Source organism: Telmatherina bonti (genome assembly GCF_933228915.1).
Source record: "Telmatherina bonti genome assembly, chromosome: 10".
Classification (NCBI taxonomy): domain Eukaryota; kingdom Metazoa; phylum Chordata; class Actinopteri; order Atheriniformes; family Telmatherinidae; genus Telmatherina; species Telmatherina bonti.
The window spans coordinates 8,878,841-8,894,821 of record NC_136628.1 but is presented as its reverse complement, the minus strand read 5'-3'; the positions used below and the strand labels follow the sequence as shown (position 1 = coordinate 8,894,821).

Sequence of the window (15,981 nt, the reverse complement as noted above, 5' to 3'; positions counted from 1 at the left end):
CCTCCACCCAGACACCCTCTGTGGATGTTTGGTGAGCGGTTCTGGAAGTTGTTGGGATTTGAGGCTCAGCGGGAGTTTGGGAGCCGCTCTGCGGGCGGACTGACGCCCCCCTCCCGCTGCTCCGCTCCGGTGAAAGGCGCATGTGTGTTTTTGCTGTGATGCGAGTTGAGCCGCATCCAGACTCACTGGCCGCCGCTGACTGATGCCCCCCTCCTCCTCCTCTCCCTCCCTCTCTCCCTCCCTCATCTTGCTTGGTGTTGTGCGCAAAATCTCCAGCGCCGGACGGACGGGCGCAGTTTTGACGGTGCAAACGAGCGGCTCTGCGGGGGGACTATCAAAGGAAAAAAAACACCTTAAAAGCAGACATGGATGTTTAACCGGCGTTTTGACACATTTTTTTTTTAAATTTAAAAAAAAAAAATCTCTGTATTTGTCATTTATGTTCTTGTGAAGCTTGAGATGTTGCTTTTGCCCCGGGGGTCTTCTTAAACCTGCTCGATGTCTCTCATCAGTTTATAACCGAAACAAAATGAGGATTTCTTCTGGCGACTGGATTCTGCTGATGTTCTCGGGGTTTTGGGGACTGACAATGGGAGCTTTCCCGAGCAGCGTTCAGATCGGTGAGTGGGAAGCAGAGATGTGGTTAGATGGAAGCAGAGAATGAATCATGTGGATGGATGTGTGGACACCCTGCCTGCTGCCGCCGACCTGACATTTAACACCTCAGCACTCCTCAAAGTAGGAACAGCTGATTTCTTCCGGGATTCATTCATTCATCCTTTAAATGTTCCTTTTTAAAACCTGACATGCAGTCAGGCTTCTGTCCTCTGTTGGTGCCGTGCATGTTGACACGCGCACCTAATGCGCTTTGTATCTGCGGGCTATAGTGTGTATCCCAGTGCACTCTGCCACTGCAGCAGATGAGTGCGTGTGTATGTGTGTGTGTTCTCCATGCAGGCTGGCTGTGCATTGACTGCTGTTAACACTCTGGCAGACCCCGGGTCCTGGCTCTGCACAGACCCCCCCCCCCCCCCCCCCCCCCCCCCCTCTAGTCTTTCTCTTCCTTTTCTTCACAACTTTAATGTTTTTGTCATAACAATAAATCAATGCGACAGCTTCCACTGGCAGGCAGGTTGATGGTTTAAAAGGAGGGAATGAAAGAAGGGCAAAGTGTGACCTCCAGTCGACCATCACCACCAAAACCCAGCCAGAAAGCTCACACATCAGTCATTCATGTTTGTTCCTTTTAAAATCCCCTGCCTGTGTTTATATGGGAGGGAGAAAACCGCATCTCAGAGAATAAACATTTGCTTACTCTCACTTTTTGTAGGTTTACCCTCCACTGAAGCCCTGCTAGTAGCAGAGATGAGGCACATCAGAGCCTGTGAGGCTGATGAAAAATGACAAGCTGTTCAAATGATTCTCCTTGTCCTTTTATATCAGTGTGATACTCAAATCCCCAGGCCCTCCCGGGAGGTCAGAGGGCAGGGTCTGTTACAGAATATCACCCCTGGATCTGATGGCAGTAATGCAGGGTGATGGTGGGGGGGGGGGGGGGGGGTTAAACCTGTAGAACTGTATTTAAGTGTTAAGTTGTTGCTGATTTAAGCAAACTGGTGAAATGTGTTCATGCAGTCTCTTAGCTATTTAAGAAACAGTCTCAAGATATTAGTTTTCCGCTACTTGTTATCATTTGCTCGACAAAAACCGCTGGCAGTTGTGAGAAAGGCTGTTGGTGTAATCTTTGTGTCATCATACTTCCCCATCTCAGGGCCGACTGACCTCTGGGAGTGCAAAAATAACACTGGATGCCAGTGTTTCCTCGCCCGCCAGACTTCATTTAAGGTTTTATAGTTTTGAACAGCCTCCACAGAGCCCCATCCGGCCTCAGGGAGGACAAACATCTCCCCAATCAACACTTGTAAGTTTCAAATAATTGTCACTGATAAATTAACAGCACTTATTAACAGTGGGAAATGTGCTGTGTGCACGTGCGTGCAACACAGAAACAGATGCACATGCACGCTGTAAACGTGCTCCAAGATGACAGGTCCAACTGGTACATGACTTTTTTTAGTCATTTAACCTCTTTATTCTATAAACAGCTGCAGGTTTTCCCCAACACACATCACACGCGTGCAGGTGGATTTTCTGATGATAAATGATCCAGTAAAATCAGCGTGCACGAGCTGCGTTTCGATACAGTAGATTGAAACGCTGAAAAAAAGCATGGACACACATTCCAAACAGCTTCTCAGAACAACATGGGAAGCTCTTTGGAGCTTTGTGATAATTATCAGATTCTCTTCTGAGTGACATTAAAGCTCGTATGATGAGCCAAACATCACATTAGCATTCATGCACGTGCATCTTCGCACACCTGTAAATCATGACAAGAGGTTGAGGAGGTCAGACAGACCCAGAAGATTTTCAGACACATGGAGACTCCATTTGCACCCAGAGTTGGGACATTTTGTCTGAGTCCGGGAGGGTTGAATGCGGCGTGAACTGGGCTACAGACTGCAGGTCGTAGCTAAAGCCCTTCCCACAGCTTGTTTTAACAAGACTACGCACGTTTTCTATTGTTTCTGATTAAGTTATACATTGAAAGGAGAAAGAAAAACACTATTTTGCCCTTTCTGTGAATGTAAAGTGAGCCACACATGATGGTAAAACTGCCGGGTTTAGGTCCTGGTGGTTAAGTGCTCGTGCCAGGCAGAGATTTTCAGGCTGTTGTAGCAGCTTGTTACCACTTGGTGGCAGTGTTCAGAAATATTAGGAGCACCAAAAATAAAGGCTTCTGTTGTTGGTCCTACTGGTTTTTCAGTGATCTAAGAAAGCCAGAGGCCATAGAGGATAAAGAACGGCAGGCAAACAGGCTTGTTTTGTCCAGCTGTAACCTACAACTACATATGTAGCTCAGGAGGAAGAGCAGTTGTCTTTCAACTCGAAAGTTGGGGGAGCAGTTCCAGGCTTCCCCTGACTGTGTGCCAAAGTGTCCCTGGGCAAGACACTGAACCTAAACTTGCCCCCCAATGTGCATATCGGGGTATATATGTGCGTCGCTTTTGATAAAAGCATCTGCTAAATGACTGTAGAATAGAATATGACAGTGCTGTATTTTTATTTGTTTGCTTACATTCTTGCACTTTTTCCTCTGAGCTGTGTGGAAGTGATCCTCTCTGGATAAAGCAAATATGTTAATAAATTCACATTTGACCTATGCAGGGTACTCACTAGTGAGAAGCGCTCTGTTGGCCTATTGTAGGACTGCAGGCAACGATCTTGCCGTAGCCCCTGCATAGGGTTCAGTTCCCAGGACCCTGCGTTCCACATTGGCTATGAGCAACACGTGTGTGAACAAGAAACATCCTTAGGATGTCACGCCTCTGATGTTTTAAATACAGTCTCATATCTGGGTTGGGTATACCCAGATATGAGGGTGGTTGTGGTTAAAGCTAGTAATGGTGGATGGTGGCATCCTCTGGGATGAATAAAGTTTACCTAAACCTAAAATGAGGGTCTTCTTAGCAGGACATCTTTTTATATATATATATATATATATATATATATATATATATATATATATATATATATATGTATATATAAATATATAAAATGAGCACATTTAGAGGGAGATTGTCTGGAAAGATCATCTACCTCCTGATTCTTCCGTTGATAACGATGGATAGCATGAATAATGGAGGAGCAAAGCTAGCACAAGTGCTACTGATTACAAAACTGCTGTGGAAATACAGAAACTTTCATGAACAACGTATCCCATCCGAATCTTCTTCCAAAGTCTGTATTTTCTTCGTTAATTATGATCAGATTTAAAGCACCGCGGCAGGATGTGCTGGTTTCATGTAACAGAGAAAAGAAGTCGCTCTTGGCTATTCTTCTTGAGGCGCACTAGTGCCTATAAGCTCTTCTCCATTTAAGCCAACATCGGACTAACTGGTTTAATTGGTTCCATTACAATTGAGGCGCCCTTATTGTGGGCGGGGTCACCGTAGCAAGGCGGCTTGTAAGTATCGCGAAGTCATCAGTTTGCGACAAACAGCAGAACGACAGAAGAGGTGGTGCGGCTCTGTCCATAATTTACTGAAATTCAGTGAACAGAGTCAGAAACATCCAGATTGTTGGTGGAAAAGCTGCTGTCGTGCTGCCACGACACACAGCTGTTATCGGCGTAATCAAAGACGTCTCATGACGTCAGATTCTGGCCAACAGTGGCCTGCAAACTGTACATGTTGTGTTTTCAGCCAGACTCTGCACCTTCAGATCCCCAATGGGGTAGGTGCTGAAAATGTGTCTACTCAGCCCGAGAAGATCCTGATGGGAAGACCTTTATCACCTTCCAAGCTGGCCAAATTGTCAGTTTTTATACCCAACTTTATCCATTTTAACCTGTATTTGTGAATCAGAGCCCTGGTTGTGGTTGTGAGATCTAAATATGAGCAAAGCTTGAAGAAAAGCAACGAGAGACTGAACATAGAGGCGAGGAAAGTGTAGCCTCCCTTCAGCCTTCTTACAAAAAATCTGTTCCTTGTTCATAAGTAAACACTTTGTTTGCTGTCGGTATGAAATAAAATACTTACAAAACTCATCTGAGTTGTATTCCGGGGTTTCAGAGAACAGTAAATTATTCTGAAGTTTACCTTTTAAAGAGGTCAGCCATAAAAAGAACACACTGGCATTTTGCTTTAAATGACATTTACACTGTCTTATCCCAAGATATATAGCCTTAAGTCAAGATTTTGAAGTATGAAACAAACTGCTTCTAACACCTCTGACATTTTCACGACCACGAATGGCTTAGCTGAGATCCTAATATATGAGCAAGACTGTAATATAAAAGGACAAAAAAAAAGATGGAGTAGAAAAAAAAACTATGACAAGGGAAGAGTTATCACTAATGCCAAACTGATTTATGACACTGGAGCTCGTCTTGCATAAAAAACAGGATGAAAAGTGATGTAGATCCTGCAGGATATTGAGCGAATATTATCACCCTTTCTTCCTACATTCATATGTGATAAAGCTGGTTTAACCTCTTAAGCATACTGTGTACTTGCCATGTATGTGCAGTGATGCACAGAGAGCCAGACGCAACCGCTGGATGTTATTTTACATATTATGCATTTTACATTCTGGCCGGCTGCAGTCAAAGTCATGTTTTATTCCTGACAAAAGCAATGAAACAATCTCTGGAAACCCCATTATAACTATTCAAAAGCATTTTTAAGCCCAAATGCTTCATATGACTCATTTAAAACCTTGATCATGAGCGGGTGTGTCTTCAGCAAGCTAACAGCATGGGCCTAGGGGTTGTAGCCGTATCTGATGCAACTGCTCAATGGATAATCATTAAATATGATACACACTCTCGTAATACTCAAGAGAGGTTTATTCTTTTATTTCTGGAGCATACATTTGCAGACAGGTCATCATTTCCTTTATTAGCTTTAACCAAGAGCAGCCACCAGGCCAGAAGTTTTAATTATCAAGGGAAACATCTTGACAGAAAGTCAAAAGATTTGTGCATTTGTTCCAAAGTTTTCCCATTTTTCCACTCGCACCATCCCCTTGTTCATTTTCATTGAACTAACCCCCAGGATTACTTATGACTTTGTCATGGCAACTCTTTTATTTTAAACCATAATAAAGTAACAATTTTACATCACTTGCAAAGCTAATTCCTTTTCCTTCTGTTTAGCGGTAATTAGCAGATGTTGACATGCTCTGATGTGAAATCAGCAGTGCTAGCATGTCTGATAGCGAGATGTTGCTAAAACAAACTGGTGGTCAAGTTGTACGCTGCTCTGATGAGTTGTTAGCAGAGTCGCAGACTTCATAAATCACACAAACCTTGTTGCTGGGAGACATTTTATCATCTGTAATCGCTTAGAAAGATATGTTAGCACTACCAAACAGTATTTGTTTTTTATGTCTTTAAACAAGTTTACTCATATACAGGCGGCTGAAATGAGTTTCCTCCGCAGGGTGGCCAGATTCTCCCTTAGAGATAGAGTGAGGAGCTCGGTCATCCTGGAGGGGCTCAGAGTAGAGCTGCTGCTCCTCCGCATCGAGAGGAAGCAGTTCAGGTGGCTCGGGCATCTGGTCAGGATGCCTCCTGGACGCCTCCCTGGTGAGGTGTTCCAGGCACGTCCCTCTGGGAGGAGACCCCGGGGAAGACCCAGGACACGCTGGAGGGATTATATCTCTCGGCTGGCCTGGGAATGCCTTGGGATCCCCCCCGCAGAGTTTGCAAAGTGGCTGGGGAGAGGGAAGTCTGGGGTTCCCTTCTTAGGCTGCTGCCCCCACGACCCGACCCTGGATAACAGCTGAGGATGGATGGATGGACAAGTTTACTAAGTTCAATCAGGCTTGAAATACCAGTCGAAGAAGTTTAATTTTACTATGATCCTGCCTCCTAAAACCATTTAAATCTTTATTTTGTTGTTTTACCAGCAGTGAGTATGATGAGGCTGTGACGCCTGACACAAGAATAGTCTTTTAGCATTTTAGCATTTTGTATTGGTGAAGAATGATGCTCTGCCATGTAACTAAAATATTCACCTCAAGCAATTTCAAATGTCATTCCGACACTTGGATGGATTAAAGTGATGCACAGAATAAACCTGAGGTGGTCTCCTGTTTATAGACCACCTCGTAATCACTGATGCAGTTTCATTAGTTTGCTTGCTTCTGCAAAAATATGTAAATTTTGTGAGGAAAAAAGAAACTTGGCAAAAATAATAATGTGAAAAGGCTACAAGTTCCCGACAGAGTTAAGCATGAAATAAAAATAACTACAGCCTTGGGATTTTTTTAATCAAAGGTAATTATTGTTTGCACTGGACGGCAGAGAGGTCCTACATCTAACCTGTGTCTCATTTGTCTCTTCCGTCCCCTCGGCAGGTGGTCTGTTCATCAGAAACACTGACCAGGAGTACACCGCCTTCAGACTGGCGATCTTCTTGCACAACACCAGCCCGAACGCATCGGAAGCCCCATTCAACCTGGTGCCTCATGTGGACAACATCGAGACGGCCAACAGCTTTGCCGTCACCAACGCCTGTAAGTCATATACAGACTGGTGTTTTTACTTCGGCCACATTTTGTTTGGTTTACAGTAAACTATGCAGCACTTCAAGAAGCGTGCTAATCTAAACTAATGTTTGCAAGTTCTCAGTGTGGAGCTTCAACTCCATGTTGTCCTTCCACCATCAGATGTATCAGTGAAACTCAGCTTACAGGAATACTTTCCTGTACTTTTCTTCCAGTCTTATGCAAAGTGTTGAAATATTTAGAATGTTTGGACTGAATTTATAATATATAAGGGAATAAAATAATGACTAATAAATGCATTTTATTCCAAAAACTGCAATCTAGTTATTAACAGCATAGTCAGAGGTAACCTGGTACCACAGAAAAGCCTGTAAAACACATCCGCTTGCTCGCTACAGGAGAAAGTATCAGTGTTTTCCATCACCTGGGTGTGACATGCACAAAGAGCCTCAATGACAGGAGTGTGGTTCAGGTCCTGCATGTGTTTTATATTGTTCTACTCATTATGCAATCAGCTGATGTTTGGTTTGGATGCGACGCTAAAAGTTTGTGGTAGAACAAGACAGCAGTGTGTTTGAGAGGTCGCTGACAGGATGAGAGTAAATTAGTTCTTAAAACAATCACTTGTTCTTGTATGCTGAGATTTGCCTTTATGGATTTCATTTCCACACCTAACCCAGAGAAGACATGCTACTTTTTAAGCCAATTTTAACCTGGTGGAGTTCAGAGCTCCATGAAAGCTGCAATTCAAGTATCTTTCAATAGTCCAGTGGTTTGGCATTCATCTAACTTCTCCATAGAAACCAGCTGAGACTAAACGGATGCTGAAACAGAGGTTTAAAATAAACTTTCTGGTTGAGCTATGCAAATTTATTTAGCATTATTGTCTGCACACAGGTTTCCTAATCAATAACGTATTATTTACAGTTTCCATCCTCTTTGGTCTTGTAAAGTCTCATAATTACTAAAATCACAGCAAAATTTGATTACAAGGCCATTTTTAAATTTAAAAATATAAAGAAAAAAAACAATGAAATGTTACATTGTGTTTTCTAAAGCTGCCATTTTTAATGCTTTGTGCGGAAACGAGTAGCATTAATGATTTAAGCTGGAATACGATTAATTACAGTCATATAATGGGATCCATCTACAAAAACAAAAAAACAGATTAAGGTTTGTGTGTTTCTATCCCAACAGCTCAGTGCAGATGATGTGGCAGCACAGCTGTGTCTGAGTGTCTGCTGGTTCACATCTGATCAGAGCAAAGCCACACATGCCAAAGGGGACAGCAGCTGACGCACACAAACGACAATCCCACACACTGCCATGCTCAGATCTGCTAACGGTAGTAGGCAGTGATTTTTAGTGATGATCCCTGGGGACAGATCTTTCTGTCTTTCCTCCTTCCTTACTCTTCCTTACTCGGTGAGTGCGTGTGTCTGCAGGGGGGGCAGGGCTTTCCACAGAGACCATAAAACACTTCAGCCTCATATATTTCCTTATCTGTGGCGTGATCTGGTCTTTAAAACAATCAATGGCTAAATTAAGCAGAGATTGAAATGCATTTCTGTTTGTTTGGGAATGGATGCTGCATCATGTCTTGGTTGTCAAGGTGATGACTGGAGATGGAGCGCAAAATAGTTTAATGGACTGTTTTCTTTTTAATGCTCACATGGAGCACATGCATCCTTGAAGCTGCACCAACCGTTTATAGATTTCGGTTAAGAAGAGTCATGAAAGAAAGCCAAATAAATTGTTTGTCTTTCCTGTTTGTTGGCTGATTTATGAACAGTTATCTGTATTGAAATCCCATAAAAAATAAGTAACAGCAGGGGCGGCTTTTGCTTTGGGCGATGTGGAAAGTGCCCAGGGCGCAGTCTGTTCATATAAGTGTACAAGAGTAAAAGATAATGTTTAATTTCCACCCATTTCCCATTCAAGTTGTGGAGATGGACACTCCTTTTTCTGCGATGGGACATGTTTCACCTGCTGCTGGTGAGAAAATATAGTTTTGGTTTGATGTACCAATACTTAGGCTACTCTTATTTTGTTAGTGATAAACATACAAATTGGACTGTTAAGGTTGTTCTTGTTCATGTAAACATGTAAAACATGCAGCTTGTTTCTGCAGAAGCAGAGGATGGAGGTGGGTTGCGTTAGAGCGAGCACGTTATCATTATCTGATTCGAGTCAAATGTTGAAGGATGGAAAATAAAAAGTCAAAGAAGCCATCACATACCCAGTTCAGAGAAACAAGGAAGTAAGAAAGTGACACAAGATAAAGCTGTGCATGGTAGCGTCACGACATCTCTCCGAGTGTGCAGTGAAAGAGATAGCCGCGTGTTTTTGAGCATCTAGCTAATAGTAGCTAAAATTAGCCACATTAGCCATGTCGTTACTACTTATACTTTAATTTCATTGCTGAGCCCTGATATGTCAGTGCGTAGCTAAAAAAACTGGCTTTGTTTTTTTGGTTCCACTATAACCTGGCTGTTTACATTTAAACTTTTTTAATGATTAAAAACATTTAAAATAGAGTAGCTTGGTGTCTGCCTTACTATGCTAACATTTAGAGTAAGCTATTCTGCGATATAGCTTTCTGAATCATTTGGAGTGTTTTGTGTTGTGCATTCTGAAAGCTCCAAAAATGTGTATTATGCTATTTTATTATTTATTGCCATTGTTTATTTCAACTGGATAACTAATGCATGTTCAGTGTGTTGGATTATTGTGTTTGAATGTAAATTCAGGGGCACTTCTGCAATCTTTTGGAGGAAACTCAACAAATTGTATGATGAAGGATTTGTGCAATTCAGAAAAAAGTTAGGAACTTTGCCCTGAAATGGACAAAATATGTAAAAAGTTGATGATACTCTGATATAATGAATGTAAGTCATTTAGTGGGCAGGACCGCCGCTGCCTAACAGAATATGAACGTATCTGTTTATTCACATATAAGTAATCTATGACTCCATGGAGTTGAACGTTTGCTGCACCTTCCACCTTCACCCTGTAGCTCATTTCCCCAGCATCGTGCAGATAGAAGCTGTTCCAGTAATTGACATCTGATCCCCACATTTGCACACCCACAACAGCAGAGAAAAATAATTATACTTTTCGCTGGAGCCATGATGACATAAGCATTCAGCACCGACAATTTTCTGTCTAAAACCAGTGTGTCTGTAAGGTTTTTCTATGTTAATGGCCTCTTAGATGAAATTACAGTATGTGAAGTGTTATTGATCTCTGTGGGGGAAATGAGTCATGCCAGCAGCAGACAGAATGCTGAAGGGAAAGAAGAGGTTAGGAGAACCAAGCTGAATGTAAGCAACGTAAACAACAGAGGTATTGTGTGTACAATGTACTCTCCCAGCCACAATATTAATTATATGCTAAAGATGAATATTGTTCAGGTCAGGGGAGTCCAAAGTCAGTCCTCAAACTCCAAAGTCCTGCATGTTTTCAATGTTTCCCTGTTCCAACACACCTGACTCAAAATGAGTCACTGTGCAGAAGTTCAAAGACTGCTGGTTCTATTTAAATTGAGTCAGGTGTGTTGGAGCAGGGAAACATCAAAAACCTGTAGGACTTTGGCCCTTGTGGACTGAATTCAACACCCTTGGTTTAGGCCAGCCTCACGTGGCTAAAGCAGTTCTGTCTTTGTGGATCTAAAGGATCCGGTTGCTCTGATGTAAACTCATGGCATAATGATGCGTTTGCAGGTTAGTTCAGCACGTTTGATGTTTTCCTCCATCTGTTCCTCTGAGGTCTGAGGACTTCTCTGCAAGAACACGGGTTGTTGAACCAAATTAACATTTGAAGGAATCGCTGACTAAGCAGAGAAGTTTCAGTTTACTGGAATCCAGTTCACGAGTGACTGTGTGATGAAGCGAGATGTACCGATGGATTGGAGCTTCATCAGAAGTAATGAGAACCCTTGTGGGAAAGAGACAAAAGAAGTAGATATTGATTTACTGATTTTTCCTCAATCTATAGTCACCAAATTTGGTGCGTGTCCAAAGAAAGGACCAGAAAAGGAGCTAGAGGCGGCTTGGTGTGGAGCCAATGCTCCTCATGGAGTCAGCTGAAGTGAGTTGGGTGTCTGATGCCTCCTGGCCAGTTCCCTTGGAGGTTTTCTGAGTTTTCCTACTGCGAGGAGATCTCAGGGCACACCCAGCTGGAGGGATTTAGTATCCCTTCTGATCTGGGAACAGCCTGGAATCCCCCAGGAGGAGCTGGGGAAAGTCCAGAGGGCCGTTTGAACCTGTTGCCTTCATGAGCCGACCTCAGATAAGAAGCAGAAAAAGGATGGAGAGATGCATGACAACATCATGCACACACTCGTCAGGAAAAGTATCTCTTAGGAAATATGTAAAAACTGGTTTTACTGTGGACACTAACCCTGTTAGATCAAGGTTTGAATTAACCTTATTACCAGGATCATTTTATACACCACTGCATGTCCATTACATGTGCAAGGTGATAATGTTGTCTGACTCAGATGAAACCTGGTCAGACCTCCAGTTGGTGGGAAAGCTTTGGAAATAAACCAAGTTGTTCCAGGATGTCACCCATCACTGCTGTCTAGAAGCTGGAGACATGTTGGTATTTAGCAGATTAGAGGAGATCTCAGCTGCCCAGTGAGTGACTGCTGACATGCCACTGAGTCACTGTGGAAATACTGATCCATCGTCATGTTAGGACTTTGTAAGCCTTCGCTTTGCATTCACCGTGGTTCCGTTAAAACAGTGATCCTCATTGTTAATTAAACAAGAGCTGCAATCGATATACAAAGACAAGAGGAGAAAAAAAAAACATTCCCACGCTACGTATCCTGCTACGTTGCCAATTCAGCTTTTTAGAAAGGAATCGTTATCCTACATATTGCACGGAGTAATGGCATTCTTATGCAACAGTATATGTTGAAAATACAATAGGGCCTCCGGCTGTGGGTGTTACTTTTTCAATATATTTACGGAGCTACCGAAAGAGCAGCTCTTTGGTGGAGTTCAGTGCAGCTGAAATCAGCCAAAACTGGCAACTCTGACAGGGTAAGTTAGGGCCGTTAGGACATCAAAGTTCTTGTTTGTGGAGAAAACTGCAACGTTGAGGATCATCATGACTTGTTTTGATCGCATCTTCAGAAAGCCAGTTGCTGCTTCACGAGCCGCAAGTCAAGACTCACTGACTCGCGAGCCTCGCAATGAGGAACACTGCGTTAAAGGAACATGGTTCTGTTAAAGGAACGCGGTTCCGTTAAAGGAACGCAATTCCATTAAAGGAACACGATTCCATTAAAGGAACACGATTCCGTTAAGGGAACGCTGTTCCGTTAAGGGAACGTGGTTCCGTTAAAGGAACATGGTTCTGTTAAAGGATCATGGTTCCATTAAAGGAATGTGGTTCTGTCAGAGGAACGTGGTTCTGTTAAAGGATCGTGTTTCCATTAAAGGAACGAGGTTCTGTTAAAGGAACGCGGTTCTGAAAAAAGAAACATGGTTCTGTTAAAGGATCATGGTTCTGTTAAAGGAACGCGGTTCCGTTAAAGGAACGCGGTTCCGTTAAAGGAACGCAGTACTGTTAAAGGAAGGCGGTTCTGTTAAAGGAACGTGGTTCCGTTAAAGGATCGTGGTTTCATTAAAGGAACGCGGTTCTGTTAAAGGAATGCGGTTCCGTCAAAGGAACGCAATTCCGTTAAAGGAACGCAATTCCATTAAAGGAACATGGTTCCGTTAAAGGAACGTGGTTCACATGGTTCCGGTAAAGGAACACGGTTCCGTTAAAGGAACGCGATTCCGTTAAAGGAACGCAATTCCATTAAAGGAACATGGTTCCGTTAAAGGAACGTGGTTCACATGGTTCCGGTAAAGGAACACGGTTCCGTTAAAAGAACGCGATTCCGTTAAAAGAACGTGGTTCCGTTAAAGGAACATGGTTCTGTTAAAGGAATGTGGTTCTGTTAAAGTAACGTGGTTCTGTTAAAGGATCGTGTTTCCATTAAAGGAACACGATTCCGTTAAGGGAACGCTGTTCCGTTAAGGGAACGTGGTTCCGTTAAAGGAACATGGTTCTGTTAAAGGATCATGGTTCCATTAAAGGAATGTGGTTCTGTCAGAGGAACGTGGTTCTGTTAAAGGATCGTGTTTCCATTAAAGGAACGAGGTTCTGTTAAAGGAACGCGGTTCTGAAAAAAGAAACATGGTTCTGTTAAAGGATCATGGTTCTGTTAAAGGAACGCGGTTCTGTTAAAGGAACGTGGTTCCGTTAAAGGAACGCAGTACTGTTAAAGGAAGGCGGTTCTGTTAAAGGAACGTGGTTCCGTTAAAGGATTGTGGTTTCATTAAAGGAACGCGGTTCTGTTAAAGGAATGCGGTTCCGTCAAAGGAACGCGATTCCGTTAAAGGAACGCAATTCCATTAAAGGAACATGGTTCCGTTAAAGGAACGTGGTTCACATGGTTCCGGTAAAGGAACACGGTTCCGTTAAAAGAACGCGATTCCGTTAAAGGAACGTGGTTCCGTTAAAGGAACATGGTTCTGTTAAAGGAATGTGGTTCTGTTAAAGTAACGTGGTTCTGTTAAAGGATCGCGTTTCCATTAAAGGAATGCGATTCTGTTAAAGGAACGTGGTTCCGTTAAAGGAACGCGATTCTGTTAAAGGAACGTGGTTCCGTTAAAGGATCGTGGTTCTGTTAAATGAACGCGATTCCGTTAAAGGAACGTGGTTCCGTTAAAGGAACGCAGTTCTGTTAAAGGAAGGCGGTTCTGTTAAAGGAACGTGGTTCTGTCAGAGGAACGTGGTTCTGTTAAAGGATCGTGTTTCCATTAAAGTAACGAGGTTCTGTCAAAGGAACGCGGTTCTGAAAAAAGAAACATGGTTCTGTTAAAGGATCATGGTTCTGTTAAAGGAACGCGGTTCCGTTAAAGGAACGTGGTTCCGTTAAAGGAACGCAGTACTGTTAAAGGAAGGCGGTTCTGTTAAAGGAACGTGGTTCCGTTAAAGGATCGTGGTTTCATTAAAGGAACGCGGTTCTGTTAAAGGAATGCGGTTCCGTCAAAGGAACGCGATTCCGTTAAAGGAACGCAATTCCATTAAAGGAACATGGTTCCGTTAAAGGAACGTGGTTCACATGGTTCCGGTAAAGGAACACGGTTCCGTTAAAAGAACGCGATTCCGTTAAAGGAACGTGGTTCCGTTAAAGGAACATGGTTCTGTTAAAGGAATGTGGTTCTGTTAAAGTAACGTGGTTCTGTTAAAGGATCGTGTTTCCATTAAAGGAATGCGATTCTGTTAAAGGAACGTGGTTCCGTTAAAGGAACACGATTCTGTTAAAGGAACGTGGTTCCGTTAAAGGATCGTGGTTCTGTTAAAGGAACGCGATTCCGTTAAAGGAACGTGGTTCCGTTAAAGGAACGCAGTTCTGTTAAAGGAAGGCGGTTCTGTTAAAGGAACGTGGTTCCGTTAAAGGAACATGGTTCCGTTAAAGGATCGTGGTTTCATTAAAGGAACGCGGTTCTGTTAAAGGAATGCGGTTCCGTCAAAGGAACGCGATTCCGTTAAAGGAACGCAATTCCATTAAAGGAACATGGTTCCGTTAAAGGAACGTGGTTCACATGGTTCCGGTAAAGGAACGCGGTTCCGTTAAAAGAACGCGATTCCGTTAAAGGAACGTGGTTCCGTTAAAGAAACATGGTTCTGTTAAAGGATCGTGTTTCCATTAAAGGAATGCGATTCTGTTAAAGGAACGTGGTTCTGTTAAAGGAACGCGATTCCGTTAAAGGAACGTGGTTCCGTTAAAGGATCGTGGTTCCGTTAAAGGAACGCGATTCCGTTTTAAGGAACGTGGTTCCGTTAAAGGAACGCAATTCCGTTAAAGGAACGTGGTTCCGTTAAAGGATCGTGGTTCCGTTAAAGGAACGCGGTTCTGTTAAAGGAACGTGGTTCCGTTAAATGAACATGGTTCTGTTAAAGGAACGCGGTTCTGTTAAAGTAACGTGGTTCTGTTAAAGGATTGTGTTTCCATCAAAGGAACGCGATTCTGTTAAAGGAACATGGTTCTGTTAAAGGAACATGGTTCTGTTAAAGGAACATAGTTCTGTTAAAGGATCATGGTTCCGTTAAAGGAACGCGGTTCTGTTAAAGGATCGTGTTTCCATTAAAGGAACGCGATTCCGTTAAAGGAACATGGTTCCGTTAAAGGATCGTGGTTTCATTAAAGGAACGCGGTTCTGTTAAAGGAATGCGGTTCCGTCAAAGGAACGCGATTCCGTTAAAGGAACGCAATTCCATTAAAGGAACATGGTTCCGTTAAAGGAACGTGGTTCACATGGTTCCGGTAAAGGAACGCGGTTCCGTTAAAAGAACGCGATCCATTAAAGGAACGTGGTTCCGTTAAAGAAACATGGTTCTGTTAAAGGATCGTGTTTCCATTAAAGGAATGCAATTCTGTTAAAGGAACGTGGTTCTGTTAAAGGAACGCGATTCTGTTAAAGGAACGTGGTTCTGTTAAAAGATCGTGGTTCCGTTAAAGGAACGCGATTCCGTTAAAGGAACGTGGTTCCGTTAAAGGAACGCAATTCCGTTAAAGGAACGTGGTTCCGTTAAAGGATCGTGGTTCCGTTAAAGGAACGCGGTTCTGTTAAAGGAACGTGGTTCCGTTAAATGAACATGGTTCTTTTAAAGGAACGCGGTTCTGTTAAAGTAACGTGGTTCTGTTAAAGGATTGTGTTTCCATCAAAGGAACGCGATTCTGTTAAACGAACATGGTTCTGTTAAAGGAACATGGTTCTGTTAAAGGATCATGGTTCCGTTAAAGGAACGCGGTTCTGTTAAAGGATCGTGTTTCCATTAAAGGAACATGTTTCCATTAAAGGAATGCGATTCCGTTAATGGAACGTGGTTCCGTTA

At 42.9% G+C, this 15,981-nt stretch overlaps 1 protein-coding gene across 2 annotated transcripts in view; it reads left to right on the top strand.

Moving 5' to 3' along the window:
* Positions 1–218: 218 nt before the first annotated feature.
* Positions 219–15,981, top strand: part of LOC306761636 (glutamate receptor 4) — a gene marked incomplete at both ends in the record, with an annotated part of 212,318 nt that continues 196,555 nt past the window's right edge. The window contains 3 exons of one of the 2 annotated variants that reach the window (XM_079247885.1): positions 219–304; positions 513–620; positions 6,925–7,083. In XM_079247885.1, coding sequence (XP_079104011.1) covers positions 530–620; positions 6,925–7,083 — 250 coding nt within the window. Of the gene's footprint in view, positions 305–512; positions 621–6,924; positions 7,084–15,981 lie in introns of those variants that run through there. The other variant, XM_079247886.1, reaches the window with a different exon arrangement.